Consider the following 16362-nt stretch of genomic DNA (forward strand, 5'->3'; position numbering starts at 1 on the left):
CCAAATACTTGCTTCAATATAGAAATAAAACTCTCTCTGACTGCACATCCCAGTTGTCACATACAACCCCAGACTGGAACTCAAATGGGGTTTCATCAAACAACTACACACCATCCTCGAGGGGGACTCCATCCTGAAAGAAATATTTCCTGAATCCCCTCTTCTGGCCTTCAAACTACTCCCAGTCTCTCCAACCTTATCTTCAGAAGCAAGCTCCCCACAGAGCAGGATACACCATCTCAAAGCAGCACCAGATGCCTTCAGAACAACAGATGCAGACATATCTCTGCTTCTACAATGATCAACAGTCCCCACCACACACCTCTAAAGATCCATGGGTCTTTCACATGCCTATCACAACATGTAACATGTGGTATACCTCATCCTGTGAACTAAATGCCCCAATAGCATGGCCCCACAATATGCCAACATTTTTGTGGCTAACTTAGAACAACACTTCCTCCGCTCTCGTCCCCTAACGCCCCTACTCTACTTACACTACACTGATGACATCTTCATCATCTGGACCCATGGAAAAGAAGCCCTTGAGGAATTCCACCATAATTTCAACAATTTCCATCCCACCATCAACCTCAGCCTGGACCAGTCCACATAAGAGATCCACTTCCTGGACACTACAGTGCAAATAAGCAATGGCCACATAAACACCACCCTATACCGGAAACTTGCTGACCGTTATACTTACCTACATTCCTTCAGACCACATCACACGATCCATTGTCTACAGCCAAGCCCTAAAATACAACCACATTTGCTCCAATCCCTCAGACAGAGACAAACAAGATCTTTATCAAGCATTCTTAAAACTACAATACCCACCTGCTGAAGTGAAGAAACAGACTGACAGAGCCAGAAGAATACCCAGAAGTTACCTACTCCAGGACAGGCCCAACACAGAAAGTAATAGAATGCCACTAGCCGTCACCTTCAGCCCCCAACTTAAACCTCTCCAGCGAATCATCAAGGATCTACAACCTATCCTGAAGGATGATCCCTCACTCTCACAGATCTTGGGACACAGGCCAGTCCTCGCTTACAGACAGCCCGCCAACCTGAAGCAAATACTCACCAGCAACCACATACCACATAACAAAGACACTAACCCAGGAACCTATCCTTGCAACAAAGCCCGTTTCCAACTCTGTCCACATATCTATTCAAGGGACACCATCATAGGACCTAATCACATCAGCCACACCATAAGAGACTTATTCACCTGCACGTCTACCAATGTGATATATGCCATCATGTGCCAACAATGCCCCTCTGCCATGTACATTGGCCAAACTGGACAATCTCTATGCAAAAGAATAAATGGACACAAATCAGACATCAAGAATTATAACATTCAAAAACCAGTCGGAGAACACTTCAACCTCCCTGGTCACTCAATTTCAGACCTAAAAGTCGCAATTCTCCAACAAAAAAACTTCAAAAACAGACTCCAATGAGAAACTGCAGAATTGGTATTAATTTGCAAACTGGACACCATTAAATTAGGCTTGAATAAAGACTGGGAGTGGATGGGTCATTACACAAAGTAAAACTATTTCCCCATGCTAATTTTTTCCCCTGACCGTTACTCACACCTTCCTGTCAATTGTTTGAAATGGGCCATCCTGATTATCACTACAAAAGGTGTTTTTTTCTCCTGCTGATGATAATCCATCTTAATTAATTGGTCTTGTTACAGTTGGTATGGCAACATTCTTTTTTCATGTTCTCTCTGTATATATATCTTCCTATTGTACTTTCCAGTGCATGCATCCGATGAAGTGGCTTTAGCCCACGAAAGCTTATGCTCAAATAAATTTTGGTCTCTAAGGTGCCACAAGCACTCCTGGCTTTTTTTTTTTTTTTTTTTTGCTGATACAGTCTAACACGACTACCACTGTGAACCAGATGTCTCAGCCACCACAAGACCAAGCAGCCAGAATGAGTCATTTGCACAACAACAGTCTCATGATAATGGGGGCTTCACTCCCGGGTTTCGAAAGGCTGGGGGTTGCCAATACCGTGCCCAGGGCTTGGCTCGGGAAGCTCCAACCGGGGCTGGAAGCCTGGCCCAGCCGGCCAGGTGCCTGCTGACCTCCTGGGGGCCCTAGTGATACTGAATCACAGCATTATATGTGCTTGCAGAGAGAGAGGAGCAAGGAAGGGGGGAAATCTCAGCGCGCTCACCTCAGAAGCGGGGAGAGCAGGAAGCTGAGCCGGCTCAAGAGCCTCCCTTCCCGGGAGCAGTGTCAGCTCGCGCGGCCCCTTGGGGCGGCGGAACCATTGTCAGCCCGGCAGAGCCCCCGGGCGGAAGCTGAAAACCGGGGCACCACGTGCCGGGTGCGTTTCCATGGTAACCAGCGCGGCGTCCAGGGGAGGAACATGTCGGCCGGGGATGAAGGGTCCGGGCCGCGCTTCGCTTTCCGCCATCTCCCGCAGAAAACCCTCCCCGCCCTGGAGAACGGGGACACGCAGGGCCGGCTCCGCAAGTGGTGGGACGGGGAAACGCTGCTAGCTCCCTGGGGTCTTCTACGGGGCGGGGCCGTTGCTGGGTCCGCAGGGGGGGGATCTGCCGGGCGGGGCTGGGGAGGAGGGTGAAGAGGTTGTTGATGTTACGCTTTCTGCTGAGGGTACGGATTAACTTTAGGGATGCCGGGTGGCAGGTGTTACCCTAACGCCCGGTCGAAGGGGACCCTGGCGGCTTTGGTCAGCACTGCTGTCCAGGGCGTTAAAAGGGCGAAGGCAGGCTCCCTGCCTGCCCTGGCCCCACACGGCTCCTGGAAGCAGCTGTCAGGTCGCCGTGGCCCCGACGCGCAGGGAGCTGGCCCGTAGGTGCCAACTTCACCTCTTTCCTAAGGGTGCTCCACGCCCCCCTCGGCCCCCGGCTCTGCCCCCTCTCCAAGCCTTCCATGAGGCCCCGCCCCTGCTCCGCCCCCATTCCAACCCCTTCCCCAAATGCCCCCACCCCGGGGCCCACCTCTTCCCTGCCTCCTCCCCTGAGCATGCCACGTTCCCGCTCCTCTTCCCCGCCCCGCCCCGGAGTGCTAAAGTTGCTAAACAGCTGATTGGCGGTGGCCAGGCAGGAAACACTGGGAGGTAGGTGGAGGAGCCGGATGAGCTCAGGGGAGGAGGAGGTGCTGAGCAGATCCCACCTATTGGACAGGTGAATTGGCTGCCGGTGGGTGCAGAGTACTCACTAATTTTTCCCTGTGGGTGCTCTAGCCCCGAACCACCCACGGAGTCGGCGCCTATGGTGCTGCCCCCACCCCAAGTGGCGGCTCTGTAACTCCCATTGGCTGGGAACCATGACCAGTGGGAGCTGCGGAGCTGGCACTGGGGACAGGGGCCTGCACGCGGAGCCTCCCTGACCACCCATGCGCTTAGGGGGCCGCAGGGACCCGGCAGCCACTTCCTGGGAGCCACGGTAAGCGCCACCAGGACCGCGCACCACCTCCCACACCCCAACCCCCTGCCCCAGCCCGGAGTCTCCCCCCACACCCAAATTCCATCCCAGAGCCTGCACACCCCCACATTCCAACCCCTGCCCCAGCCCGGAGCCCCCGCCTGCACCCAAAACCCCTCATCCCCGGCCCCACCCCAGAGCCCACACCTGCCAACCGGAGCCCTCACCCCCCTTCCACACCCCAACCCCTGCCCCAGTTTGATGAAAGTGAATGAGGGTGGAGGAGGGCGAGTGATGGAGGGAGGAGGGATGGAGTGAGCGGGGGCGGGGCTTCAAAGAAGGGGCGGGGCAGGGAGAGGGCCTGGGGAAAGGAAAGGTGTGGGGCCTTGGGAAAGATCGGGGGCAGGGGTGTTCGGTTTTGTGTGATCAGAAAGTTGGCAATCCTAATTAACATCAGCCTTGTTTTGCAGTAAAACTGTGGTGAGTCTAGAGCTTGATTTACTGCAGATCTTTTCAGAGTTTTTCAAGCATATAAAGAGCTGTTTGGAGGACAGTTCCTGAAGTAAAGTTAATTGCTGTTATTTAAAATAACATAATATAGATATCAGCCTTGCAAAATTTTTCTTGCCCTAGAAGAGTAATTTTTTAATCTATTGGACAGATGAATAAAATATAATGGAAAAAAAATTAACAACAGTTGTCATGAAAGGGTGAGAACGTGATTTTTGTGCCTGGGCTAGTAAATATTTAGACAATTTTCAACTGCTGTTATATTCTAAAGGGATGTGTCCAGTGTGTGTGTGTTTTTTAATATTATTACTTACCATGTTCTGAGTTTCAGGTCCATGCATGGCAGAATCACTGCGCAAGCATTCAGTTTTGACCAACATTTTAAGGCCTATCAAAAGGATGAACTTGTTAAGGTAGTTATAAATCTATCACATGTAATGGTTCCTTTTTAAGGGAACTGTAACTTTTTTTGTGCTGGAATAACACTTAAACTTTCCCATAATATCTGCTATATTATGTTTTTACAAGTGGCAAACAGTTACAGTATCTTTAATAATAGGTGGATTGGGGGGTGAGATGCTCATATTTTTTGTCAGCTGTGTAACACTATGACAGTATTTTACAGGCAATGTTAACATTTCTCTGTTGGTCCAGTGAGGCAACATAAGAGCTAAAGAATGGGACTCTGGTTGTTTCCAGTCCTGGCTGCCATTACTTCTCTTTTGATGTTTGGGAGACAGTCACCTCGGCCTAGATTTTCAGAAATGCATGTGAATATGTAGTTAATGCGATCTGCTGCCCAATCACAGTAATTATGTGCAGAAACTAGATGTGCATGTGGATTCAGAAGTCTGAAAAAGTGGGGCCATGTTTTCAGAGGTGCTGAGCACCTGCAGTTCTCATTGACTTCAGTTGGTCTTATAGATAGTTAGCATTTCTGAATATTAGGCCCTTTGTCTTTAACCTTTTTTGTTCCTTAATTTCCTTGTGTATAAAAGAGGATATATTCACCTCTGTGAAGTGATTTGATTTAGTAGCGAGAATGGATCTGTTTAGTGTAAAAGTAGGTTGGTTTCCTCACTTATTTGTTGAATAGACATTTGACAATGTTAGCTGATTTTTCTTGGAGATGAATTCGCAATTAGGTGGTAACATAAAAGAAAAATTCTATTTGGAAATGTAGCAAAGCATCTGAGCTCCCTCTGGGATTATTCTACATCTTAATTGTTTGAAGACTTATTAAAGACACATCTACTGCCTCCTTAACACTTTTTTTGCGGTAAAATGATAAATTAGTTTAATTGTAGAGATTACATATAGTAATTTATGGTTTATTTTAATAACTTTGGTGTGCAGAAAGTATGAACATTATGTATGGATTTTGATTATGCTGCAGAAAAAAGCATCCTGATAATTCCCTATTCTACAAAACTTTGTAATACACTTAAAATTAATCGGACCAAGCTGCAGGCATAATTTGGGACAACTGATGTGTTGCAGATTGAAAACCTCAAATCTGCATACATAAATACCTTTGTGGGTGTATTTAAAAAAAAAAAACTAGTCAAAATTGCAGAGGCATAAACCTGGGGATGTAATTTTGGGGTATGCAAACTCAGAGGTCAGACTGAAGCCACTTATTTATTAGCCCCCTAAAATTTTGTCATATAAATGTAATTTATTGCTTTAGTTGATATTATGATATCTCATTTTGTTAACTTTCATTTTTAATTGGAAATTTTAGGCATTTTTTAATGATCCAAATGTTAGCGCCAATTTGAAGTTGCTTACAGCTTCTGGACAGTGGACTACATTAGGTAAATAAATTTAGAATAAGTCAGTCTTTTAAATCTTTCTGTGTGGTAACTATATTTTTTCCAGTTAATGTTTTGTAACAATGACACGATTCAGATCTGTACCTTCACCCTCATGAAATAAAATTTGGAGCAGAAGATCATTTAAAGGAATCTCCAATGTACATGGCAGAGGGGCATTGCTGGCACATTGGTCAAACTGGACAGTCTCTATGTAAAAGAATAAATGGACACAAATCAGATGTCAAGAAGTATAACATTCATAAACCAGTCGGAGAACACTTCAATCTCTTTGGTCACTCGATTTCTGATCTCAAAGTGACTATCCTTCAACAAAAAAACTTTGAAAACAGACTCCAACGAGAGACTGCTGAATTGGAATTAATTTGCAAATTGGATACAATTAACTTAGGCTTGAATAGAGACGGGGAATGGTTGATTCATTATAAAAAGTAACCTATTTCCCCTTGTTTATTCCTCCCCCTCTTCCCCCCTCCCCCCCCCAGACGTTCTTGTTAAACCCTGGATTTGTGCTGGAAATGGCCCACCTTGATTATCATACACATTGTAAGGAGAGTGATCACTTTAGATAAGCTATTACCAGCAGAAGAGTGGGGTGGGGGGAGAGAAAACCTTTTGTAGTGATAAACACCCATTTTTTCATGGTCTGTGTGTATAAAAACATCTTCCGTATTTTCTACAGTATGCATCTGATGAAGTGAGCTGTAGCCCACGAAAGCTTATGCTCAAATAGATTGATTAGTCTCTAAGATGCCACAAGTACTCCTTTTCTTTTTGCGAATACAGACTAACACAGCTGTTACTCTGAAACATAACATGGAATGTATCGCAGGATGCAGGTAAAACTGAGCAGGAGACATACAATTCTCCCCCAAGGAGTTCAGTCACAAATTTAATTAATGCATTATTTTTTAACAAGCGTCATCGGCATGGAAGCATGCCAAATTTTAGTTGGTATTCTGTTGTTTAACAGTGTGATTAAAACTGCGATCAATTGCGATTAATTTTTTAATTGCAATTAATATTTTTGAGTTAATCCCATGAGTTAACTGCGATTAAGGTAGAACTAACATGGTTACGTCAGCACTGTTGGGGGCCCTGTCTACAGAATAATATAAGAATGACCTAGCTGCTGGATGACAGCCATGTGGTAGGCTATGCCAGTTGTAAAAGTGACACAAGGTTAAACTCACGGTTAATTACCTTGTGCCCTGTCACTAACTGGTTGCAGACTCAGCTAAGTGTTATTATACAGACAAACTTTAAAGAAGCATAATCAAAAAGGAAATGAAACATGAGTGCAAGACAAAATCCTACAATATGTACAGCCATATATAAGAGATTGTAAAAGCCCCACAAGGAAATGCAAATGTTAATACAGTTGAATTTTTTGTCTAATGTGGGCCAAAAATTAAGTATTTATAAGGTATGAATCATACTGGTATCAGAGCAATGGCTCCGTGTTTTAGGAACATAGAATATTATCCCTCAAGAATTTGCACTCTGCAACTTGGTTTGGCTGCAATTACTGTGTGCGTGTGTGCATTTGTAACCCACACACCTCCTGGGTATGATGTTCTGTCCCATCTAGTGGCAGTGAGACCACTGAGAGAGAGAGAGAGAGAAAACAAGTCTGCTCTACAGCCTTAGCTAACGGCCAGTTGGCTTTTAGCTTATGCGGTAGAGGCTCATGCACTAAGCTTCAGAGTTCCCCATTTTGATCCCGCCCGCTGACGACCGGGGTCTGTCAGTGTTACACGTGCATGCATACAGTTAGCGTGTGTGTGTTTCCCCATTCCTGCTCTCTGTGGAATGGGCAGGGAAGTTCCCCACTGTACTTTGGCACCAGACACTCTGCCTTGTTATCTGCAAAGTTTCACCTTCCTAGGATGCTGTATTTGGCCTTTAACACAACACAGCCCTTCTAGTTGCCTTTTTCCCAGTCATCAAACTGTAGCAAGCAAAAGAAAACATAATAGACCAAATCAAGGTAATCTTCCCTCTCTCCTGCTTTGGGCAAGAGTTCTTAAGCTATCTGTCTTGCCTGTGTGACTTTCCAGCCCCCTTCTCAAGGAAGGTCAGCAGGTTACATACCTCCTGCCTGGGTCAAAGGGTCACCTGCCAAGCATCCTGGCTTTTTAACTCCTGCTGGTCCTGAACACATCTTGGTGTGGTAAGCACAGGAGTAATGCATTTTACTTCCAGGAACCAGAAGTGTTTGCTCTCTGAACACTGAATGGCCAGTATACTCCATCACATTTTACTCTTTCTTTAAAACCTGCCTTCCCTCTCTCTGCTTATCTTTTTCGGTTAAGTATGCGGGCTCATTTTTCTCCCATTAGTTTACAGTATGACTGCTCAGAGCTCCGGTACGAAACTGCAGAAAAACCTGAGTGTCTCTGGATTAAGTTTAGAAGTGTGTGCAACAAGAGTGATGTAGTGGTGGGAGTCTGCTATAGACCACCGGACCAGGGGGATGAGGTAGATGAGGCTTTCTTCCGGCAGCTCACGGAAGCTACTGGATCGCATGCCCTGATTCTCATGGGTGACTTTAATTTTCCTGATATCTGCTGGGAGAGCAATACAGCGGTGCATAGACAATCCAGGAAGTTTTTGGAAAGCGTAGGGGACAATTTCCTGGCGCAAGTGCTCGAGGAGCCAACTAGGGGGGGCGCTTTTCTTGACCTGCTGCTCACAAACCGGGTAGAATTAGTGGGGGAAGCAAAAGTGGATGGGAATCTGGGAGGCAGTGACCATGAGTTGGTTGAGTTCAGGATCCTGACACAGGGAAGAAAGGTAAGCAGCACGATACGGACCCTGGACTTCAGGAAAGCAGACTTCGACTCCCTCAGGGAACGGATGGCCAGGATCCCCTGGGGGACTAACTTGAAGGGGAAAGGAGTCCAGGAGAGCTGGCTGTATTTCAAGGAATCCCTGTTGAGGTTACAGGGACAAACCATCCCGATGAGTCGAAAGAATAGTAAATATGGCAGGCGACCAGCTTGGCTTAATGGTGAAATCTTAGCGGATCTTAAACATAAAAAAGAAGCTTACAAGAAGTGGAAGGTTGGACATATGACCAGGGAAGAGTATAAAAATATTGCTCGGGCATGTAGGAATGTTATCAGGAGGGCCAAATCGCACCTGGAGCTGCAGCTAGCCAGAGATGTCAAGAGTAACAAGAAGGGTTTCTTCAGGTATGTTGGCAACAAGAAGAAAGCCAAGGAATGTGTGGGCCCCTTACTGAATGAGGGAGGCAAACTAGTGACAGAGGATGTGGAAAAAGCTAATGTACTCAATGCTTTTTTTGCCTCTGTTTTCACTAACAAGGTCAGCTCCCAGACTGCTACGCTGGGCATCACAAAATGGGGAAGAGATGGACAGCCCTCTGTGGAGATAGAGGTGGTTAGGGACTATTTAGAAAAGCTGGACGTGCACAAGTCCATGGGGCCGGACGAGTTGCATCCGAGAGTGCTGAAGGAACTGGCGGCTGTGATTGCAGAGCCATTGGCCATTATCTTTGAAAACTCGTGGCGAACCGGGGAAGTCCCAGATGACTGGAAAAAGGCTAATGTAGTGCCAATCTTTAAAAAAGGGAAGAAGGAGGATCCTGGGAACTACAGGCCAGTCAGCCTCACTTCAGTCCCTGGAAAAATCATGGAGCAGGTCCTCAAAGAATCAATTCTGAAGCACTTGCATGAGAGGAAAGTGATCAGGAACAGCCAGCATGGATTCACCAAGGGAAGGTCATGCCTGACTAATCTAATCGCCTTCTATGATGAGATTACTGGTTCTGTGGATGAAGGGAAAGCAGTGGATGTATTGTTTCTTGACTTTAGCAAAGCTTTTGACACGGTCTCCCACAGTATTCTTGTCAGCAAGTTAAGGAAGTATGGGCTGGATGAATGCACTACAAGGTGGGTAGAAAGCTGGCTAGATTGTCGGGCTCAACGGGTAGTTATCAATGGCTCCATGTCTAGTTGGCAGCCGGTATCAAGTGGAGTGCCCCAAGGGTCGGTCCTGGGGCCGGTTTTGTTCAATATCTTCATAAATGATCTGGAGGATGGTGTGGATTGCACTCTCAGCAAATTTGCGGATGATACTAAACTGGGAGGAGTGGTAGATACGCTGGAGGGGAGGGATAGGATACAGAAGGACCTAGACAAATTGGAGGATTGGGCCAAAAGAAATCTGATGAGGTTCAATAAGGATAAGTGCAGGGTCCTGCACTTAGGACGGAAGAACCCAATGCACAGCTACAGACTAGGGACCGAATGGCTAGGCAGCAGTTCTGCGGAAAAGGACCTAGGGGTGACAGTGGACGAGAAGCTGGATATGAGTCAGCAGTGTGCCCTTGTTGCCAAGAAGGCCAATGGCATTTTGGGATGTATAAGTAGGGGCATAGCGAGCAGATCGAGGGACTGTTCCCCTCTATTCGACATTGGTGAGGCCTCATCTGGAGTACTGTGTCCAGTTTTGGGCCCCACACTTCAAGAAGGATGTGGATAAATTGGAGAGAGTCCAGCGAAGGGCAACAAAAATGATTAGGGGTCTGGAACACATGAGTTATGAGGAGAGGCTGAGGGAGCTGGGATTGTTTAGCCTGCAGAAGAGAAGAATGAGGGGGGATTTGATAGCTGCTTTCAACTACCTGAAAGGGGGTTCCAAAGAGGATGGCTCTAGACTGTTCTCAATGGTATCGGATGACAGAACGAGGAGTAATGGTCTCAAGTTGCAGTGGGGGAGGTTTAGATTGGATATTAGGAAAAACTTTTTCACTAAGAGGGTGGTGAAACACTGGAATGCGTTACCTAGGGAGGTGGTAGAATCTCCTTCCTTAGAGGTTTTTAAGGTCAGGCTTGACAAAGCCCTGGCTGGGATGATTTAACTGGGAATTGGTCCTGCTTCGAGCAGGGGGTTGGACTAGATGACCTTCTGGGGTCCCTTCCAACCCTTATATTCTATATTCTATGATTCATATACATTTTTTTCTGAAAAGTATAGTAAGAAAACACAAGCTGATGATCTTCCAGCATTCTCTTACTCTTCCTTAAATTTGCAGATCTTTTTCAGCCCTAGTTACCCTGTGTATTTGTAAGTATGGAGCTGCACTTTAATTAAGCATCACAGTCATAAGTTGTGTGTGAGTTTCTGCCTAAAATAGTAATAGATCTGGAGAAAAGTTAGTATAATTAACTTCTAATCATAGAATTGGACTGGAAGGGACCTCGAGAGGTAATCTAGTCCAGTCCCCTGCACTCATGGCAGGACTAATTATCTAGACCATTCCTGAGAGGTGTTTGTCTAACCTGCTCTTAAAAGTCTCCAATGATGGAGATTCCACAACCTCCCTAGGCAATTTATTCCAGTGCTTAACCACCCTGACAATTAGGAAGTTTTTCCTAATGTTCAACCTAAACCTCCCTTGCTTCAATTTAAGTCCATTGCTTCTTGTCCTATCCTCAGAGGTTAAGAAAAACAATTTTTCTTCCTCTTCCTGGTAACAACCTTTTATATACTTGAACGCTGTTATCATGTCCCCTCTGTCTTCTCTTTTCCAGACTAAACAAACCCAATTTTTTTCAATCTTCCCTCATAGATCATGTTTTTCTAGACCTTTAATCATTTCTGTTGCTCTTCTCTGGACTCTCTCCAATTTTTCCACTTCCTTCCTAAAATGTGATGCCCAGAACTGAACACAATACTCCAGTTGAGGCCTAATCAAAGTGGAGTAGAGTGGAAGAATTACTTCTCGTGTCTTGCTTACAACACTCCTGCTAATATATCCCAGAATGACGTTTGGTTTTTTTGCAATAGTGTTACAGTGTTGATTCATATTTAGCTTGTGGTCCACTATGACCCCAGATCCCTTTCCGCAGTACTTCTTCCTAGGCAGTCATTTCCCATTTTGTATTTGTGCAACTGATTGTTCCTTTATAAATGGAGTACTTTGCATTTGTCCTTATTGAATTTCATTCTATTTACTTCAGACCATTTCTCCAGTTTGTCCAGATCATTTTGAATTTTCACTTACAACTTACAACTCCTCCCAGCTTGGTATTGTCCACAAACTTTATAAGTTTACTTATAAGTGTATGCCATTATCTAAATCATTGATAAAGATATTGAACAGAACCGGACCCAGAACTGATCATTGCAGGACCCCATTCATTATGCCCTTCTAGCATGTCTGTGAACCACTTTTAACTACTCTCTGGGAACGGTTTTCCAACCAGTTTTGTACCCACCTTATAGTAGCTCCATCTAGGTTGCATTTCCCTAGTTTATTTATGAGAAGGTCATGCAAGACAGTATCAAAAGCTTTACTAAAGTCAAGATATACCATGTCTACCGCTTCCCTCTTATCTACAAGTCTTGTTACCCTGCCAAAGAAAGATATAAAGGTTGGTTTGACACTATTTTTTTTTTTTTGACAAATCCATGCTGACTAGTTATGTATCACTTTATTATCTTCTAGATGTTTGCAAATAGATTGCTTAATTATTTGCTCCTATCATTCCGGGTACAAAAGTTAAGCTGACTGGTCTGTAATTTCCTGGGCTTTCCTTATTTCCCTTTTTATAGATGGGCACTATATTTGCCTTTTTCCAGTCTTCTGGAATCTCTCCCATCTTCCATGACTTCTCAAAGGTAATCACTAATGGCTCAGATATCTCCTCAGTCAGCTCCCTGCATATTCTAGGATGCATTTCATCAGGCCTTGGTGACGTGAAGACATCTAATTTGTCCAAGTAATTTTTAACTTGTTTTTTCCCTATTTTAGCCTCTGCTGTTCCTACCTCATTTTCACTGGCATTCACTGCATTAGACATCCAATCACCACCACCCTTCTTTGTGAAAACCAAAACAAAGAAGTCATTAAGTACCTCTGCCATTTCCACATTTTCTATTATTATTCCCCCCTCCCCCCCCGTCCCGCCCTCACCATTGAGTAATGGGCCTACCCTGTCCTTGGTCTTCCTCTTGCTTCTAATGTATTTGTAGAATGTTTCCTTGTTACTCTTTTTGTCTCTAGCTAGTTTGATTTCGTTTTGTGCCTTGGCCTTTCTAATTTTGTCCCTACATACTTGTGTTATTTTTTTATATTCATCCTTTGTAATTTGACCTAGTTTCCACTTTTTGTAGGCCTCTTTTTTATTTTTAGATCATTGAAGATCTCCTGGCTAAGCCAGGGTTGTCTCTTGTTTCTAATTTTATTATCTGCTATTATCCGAGTTGATAATATAGATTCATCTGCTCCATCTAGTCCCTGGGAAATGAATGACTGTCTCTGGATCATTAGGGTAACTGACGTTGTAAGTGGATTTTGGCTAGGGCCTGAAAAATTTACCCAACAGCCAACACCTATGAGGGAGGGCAGAAAATACCTTTGCATCTGCACCTACAAGCCATGCCCACCCAAAGCCACACCCTTTGCAAATTTAAAGAAAAGAAATCAGCAGTGTGCTGTATTTCATTGGAATGGTCAACTTTCTATTTATACATTTTAACAAGGTAATTTATTTTAGCTCTAGCAATCTTCTATTTTATAGGCTTCACTCTATTTTCTCGTGTCTCATAATCACAGCGTATCCTTTCCTGTGTTGTCTTTCAATGGCTATTTCCTCACTTTTCTCCCATTGCATCTCTACCTCCTCCCCATACTTTTTCTGCCTTGTTCTGGCTCAAAATCTGTCACTTTGTATTCCTTTTCTAAATGGTCCCATTAATCGCTCCCTCTCTCTTGCTCATTTTCTCCCCTTTCCCCCCAGTGCCCTGCACACACAAATTTTACCAGATTCCTAGTAATCAAAGTACTAAATCTTGTAAATGGAGACTGATGCAAAAATGTGGGGACTTTCACTGCCCAGGGCACTGCTCAGGTGTGGAATCAATTCATCACTCCCCAGCAGCTCATAAAGTGGGAGCTGCTGGGATTCCTATTAGGATGCTGTCCTAGGACTCTGCTTCGGAACTCTATCTTTCATATCCGCCTCCTACTAACATTTTAGGTGTCGGATAAATTGGAATCTCCCCTCTCCTGCCTCTTTTGGCTGCAAAGTAAGATAAATATTTTTCTCTCTTTTCTCTCTCATGCCAGTCTCCTGGCTGCTTTAATGGGGGTATTCTTACCCTTTCACACTCTCTAAAAAGCTCTTGTCCCCATTGCCTGTCTACTGCTCCCAGCTTTTCTAAGCAGTAGCAGCAAAGTCAAATTGATCTGATTCTTTTCAATTTCACTTCTGCCCACAAGTTTTGAATAGCAGCAGTGAAAACTAACCAGCAGTTTTCACTTTGTAGTAGTAGTGGCACTGCACGTATCTGTCAACAGACTTAAGGAGAGATCACTGCATCTGTTTAAACTCAATTCACATGTGCAGAATTATCTTCAAAGGACTAGAAATACCTGTTGGGTGTTTTGTTTTGTTTTAATAAAAGCTTAAATTCTGCAGAAGCCGGCAGCATTTGCCTGGGAAAAATTCCCAGTTGCCCCCCACAGAATAGATTTTTCAAGCTCTAATGACAATCATCTATAGACCCTGTGTTTTTAAAATTTGTGAGAGACAATCTAAAATTAGGAAAGTTATCAATATAAACCACTATTGCAATTTTCATTTGCTGAAATGGTTTTTACATGTCATTTGAACCCACAAAATATCACGGTGATCCTTGGTTTTTAAAATAGTGCCAGTTTAACCCTAACATAAGCATTGGATACATGGTTTTACTTAAGTTTTAAATCACATGGTTTTTATAAATATTAATTTGCACTGAAAACTGCAATGCACACGAGTACACAAAAACAAAACCTCAAATGTTGGTCGTATGTGCCGGATGTTCCTTTAAAAAAAAAAAAAGTGCCTTATGAAGGCTTTTATTTGGGGATAGCTAATTATCAATTTTCTTATTTAAAATTTAAGAATGAGAATTTAGGATGTGGTAGATATATTTCACACATCCAGTTCTTGATTTGCTTCTGCGGATCCCCACTTTAGAAGATGTACCCCATGCTGATGAGATTCAATGCTGCTGGCAGAAGTAAAGCTATTTGTGATACTCTACTATACAAATGTCCCAGAAGTGGAGACTGAAAAAGACCCTGCCCCCATATTATACCTGTTTTTTTTGTTTGTTTGTTTGTTTCCCACCTGCAAAGTTAGCAGAAGACCATCTCTCCCCATTCTGTTGATAGGTTTCAGAGTAACAGCCGTGTTAGTCTGTATTCACAAAAAGAAAAGGAGGACTTGTGGCACCTTAGAGACTAATCAATTTATTTGAGCATAAGCTTTCATGAGCTACAGCTCACTTCATGTTTGTTGGGGTGGTAATCAGATTGGTTAGTCCTGTCCAGAGAATTCTAAGTCTCCTCAGTTAGTTCCAGATCTCATATCTCAAATGCAGAGGAGATTCCGTTACAGTCTTTAATCTTATCACCTACCATTATCAGTTTGGTTTCTGAATGCCTAGGAGATGAACATCTACTGTCTTTCTGAAAAGCTTAGAAAACTTTTCCTGGATTTCAGGAGACTATGAAGAAGTCATATGTGGAAGTCTTCAAATACGTAAAATATTGTTATAAAAAGGACAATGATCAATTGTTCTTCATGTCCACCAAGGATAGAATGAGAAGTAATTGGCTTAGTTTGCAGAAAGGGGGATACAGGTTGGGTAACAGGCAAAAATGTCTAACTGTGAGGATAGTTAACCTCTGAAACAAGTTACCTAGGGAGGTTGTGGAATCCCAGTCATTAGAGGTTTTTAAGAACAGGTTAGACAAACACCTGTTAGGGATGGCCTTAAATATACTTAATCCTGCCTTAGTGTGGGGGGATGGACTAGAACGACCTCTTCAGGTCCCTTCCGACCCTATATTTCTCTGATTCTATATATTTTGGGGTAGATATTTTTTCTGTGGTCTAACAATTTGGATATACAAAGACTTGTTCCATTCCTTATGTTTAGGCTTAATTTTGAAAAATGCAGGTTTACTTTTATATATGTAGTTATTTAGTATCTAATTCTGCCTACCTCATATCAATTTTTGGTTCTTCAGTCTCCCTACATCTAAGTAGAGGCCTGGTTCAACTACTATTAATTTCATTTGAAAGACTCCTATTGACTCCAATGGGAGTTGAATTAGGAACTAAAAATGGAGAGGTTGTTTTTTTTTGTGGGGGGGGAGGGAGCGGAGAGCGGTTTAGGTCTATTAAACTTATTCTCAGTGACTTGTGAAATCTCAGCCCCTAGATTTGAATTTTGGTTCTTACCAGAATGATTGATTCACTCAGAGAACTGCAAAGGGAATGTCTTCTACAGCTTTTCTCTTGAAAGACAACCTTCTTGGTAGCCATATTGATAGGTATGAGAGCAAAGAAGTTGCAAATTTTAAAGTTGATGTTCCTTGCTCCCTGTTCCTAGATAAGGTGATTGTGAAATCTCATGCCAAACTTTTGCCTAAGTGGTAGCACATTTTCACATGGAGAAAAAATACAAAAGGAATTGTATGATGATCTGGTAAGTGAGGTGAATTTACATAGGTTAGATGTTAAAAAGGGACTTAATTACTATTTGGAAAAAATTAAATCTTTTAATAAATTT

The 16362-nt window shown here is 43.6% G+C and overlaps 1 protein-coding gene across 6 annotated transcripts in view; it reads left to right on the forward strand.

Moving 5' to 3' along the window:
* Nucleotides 1-2133: 2133 nt before the first annotated feature.
* The window catches only part of YAP1 (Yes1 associated transcriptional regulator), a 184394-nt gene continuing 170165 nt past the window's right edge, over nucleotides 2134-16362 (forward strand). For all 6 annotated transcript variants that reach the window (XM_048843668.2, XM_048843687.2, XM_048843677.2 and 3 more), the window contains exons 1-3: nucleotides 2134-2507; nucleotides 4260-4341; nucleotides 5673-5745. In XM_048843668.2, coding sequence (XP_048699625.2) covers nucleotides 2149-2507; nucleotides 4260-4341; nucleotides 5673-5745 — 514 coding nt within the window. In that variant the 5' untranslated portion in view covers nucleotides 2134-2148. The remainder of the gene's footprint in view (nucleotides 2508-4259; nucleotides 4342-5672; nucleotides 5746-16362) is intronic.

The sequence above is a fragment of the Caretta caretta genome, chromosome 1, assembly GCF_965140235.1.
Source record: "Caretta caretta isolate rCarCar2 chromosome 1, rCarCar1.hap1, whole genome shotgun sequence".
Taxonomy (NCBI): Eukaryota; Metazoa; Chordata; order Testudines; family Cheloniidae; genus Caretta; species Caretta caretta.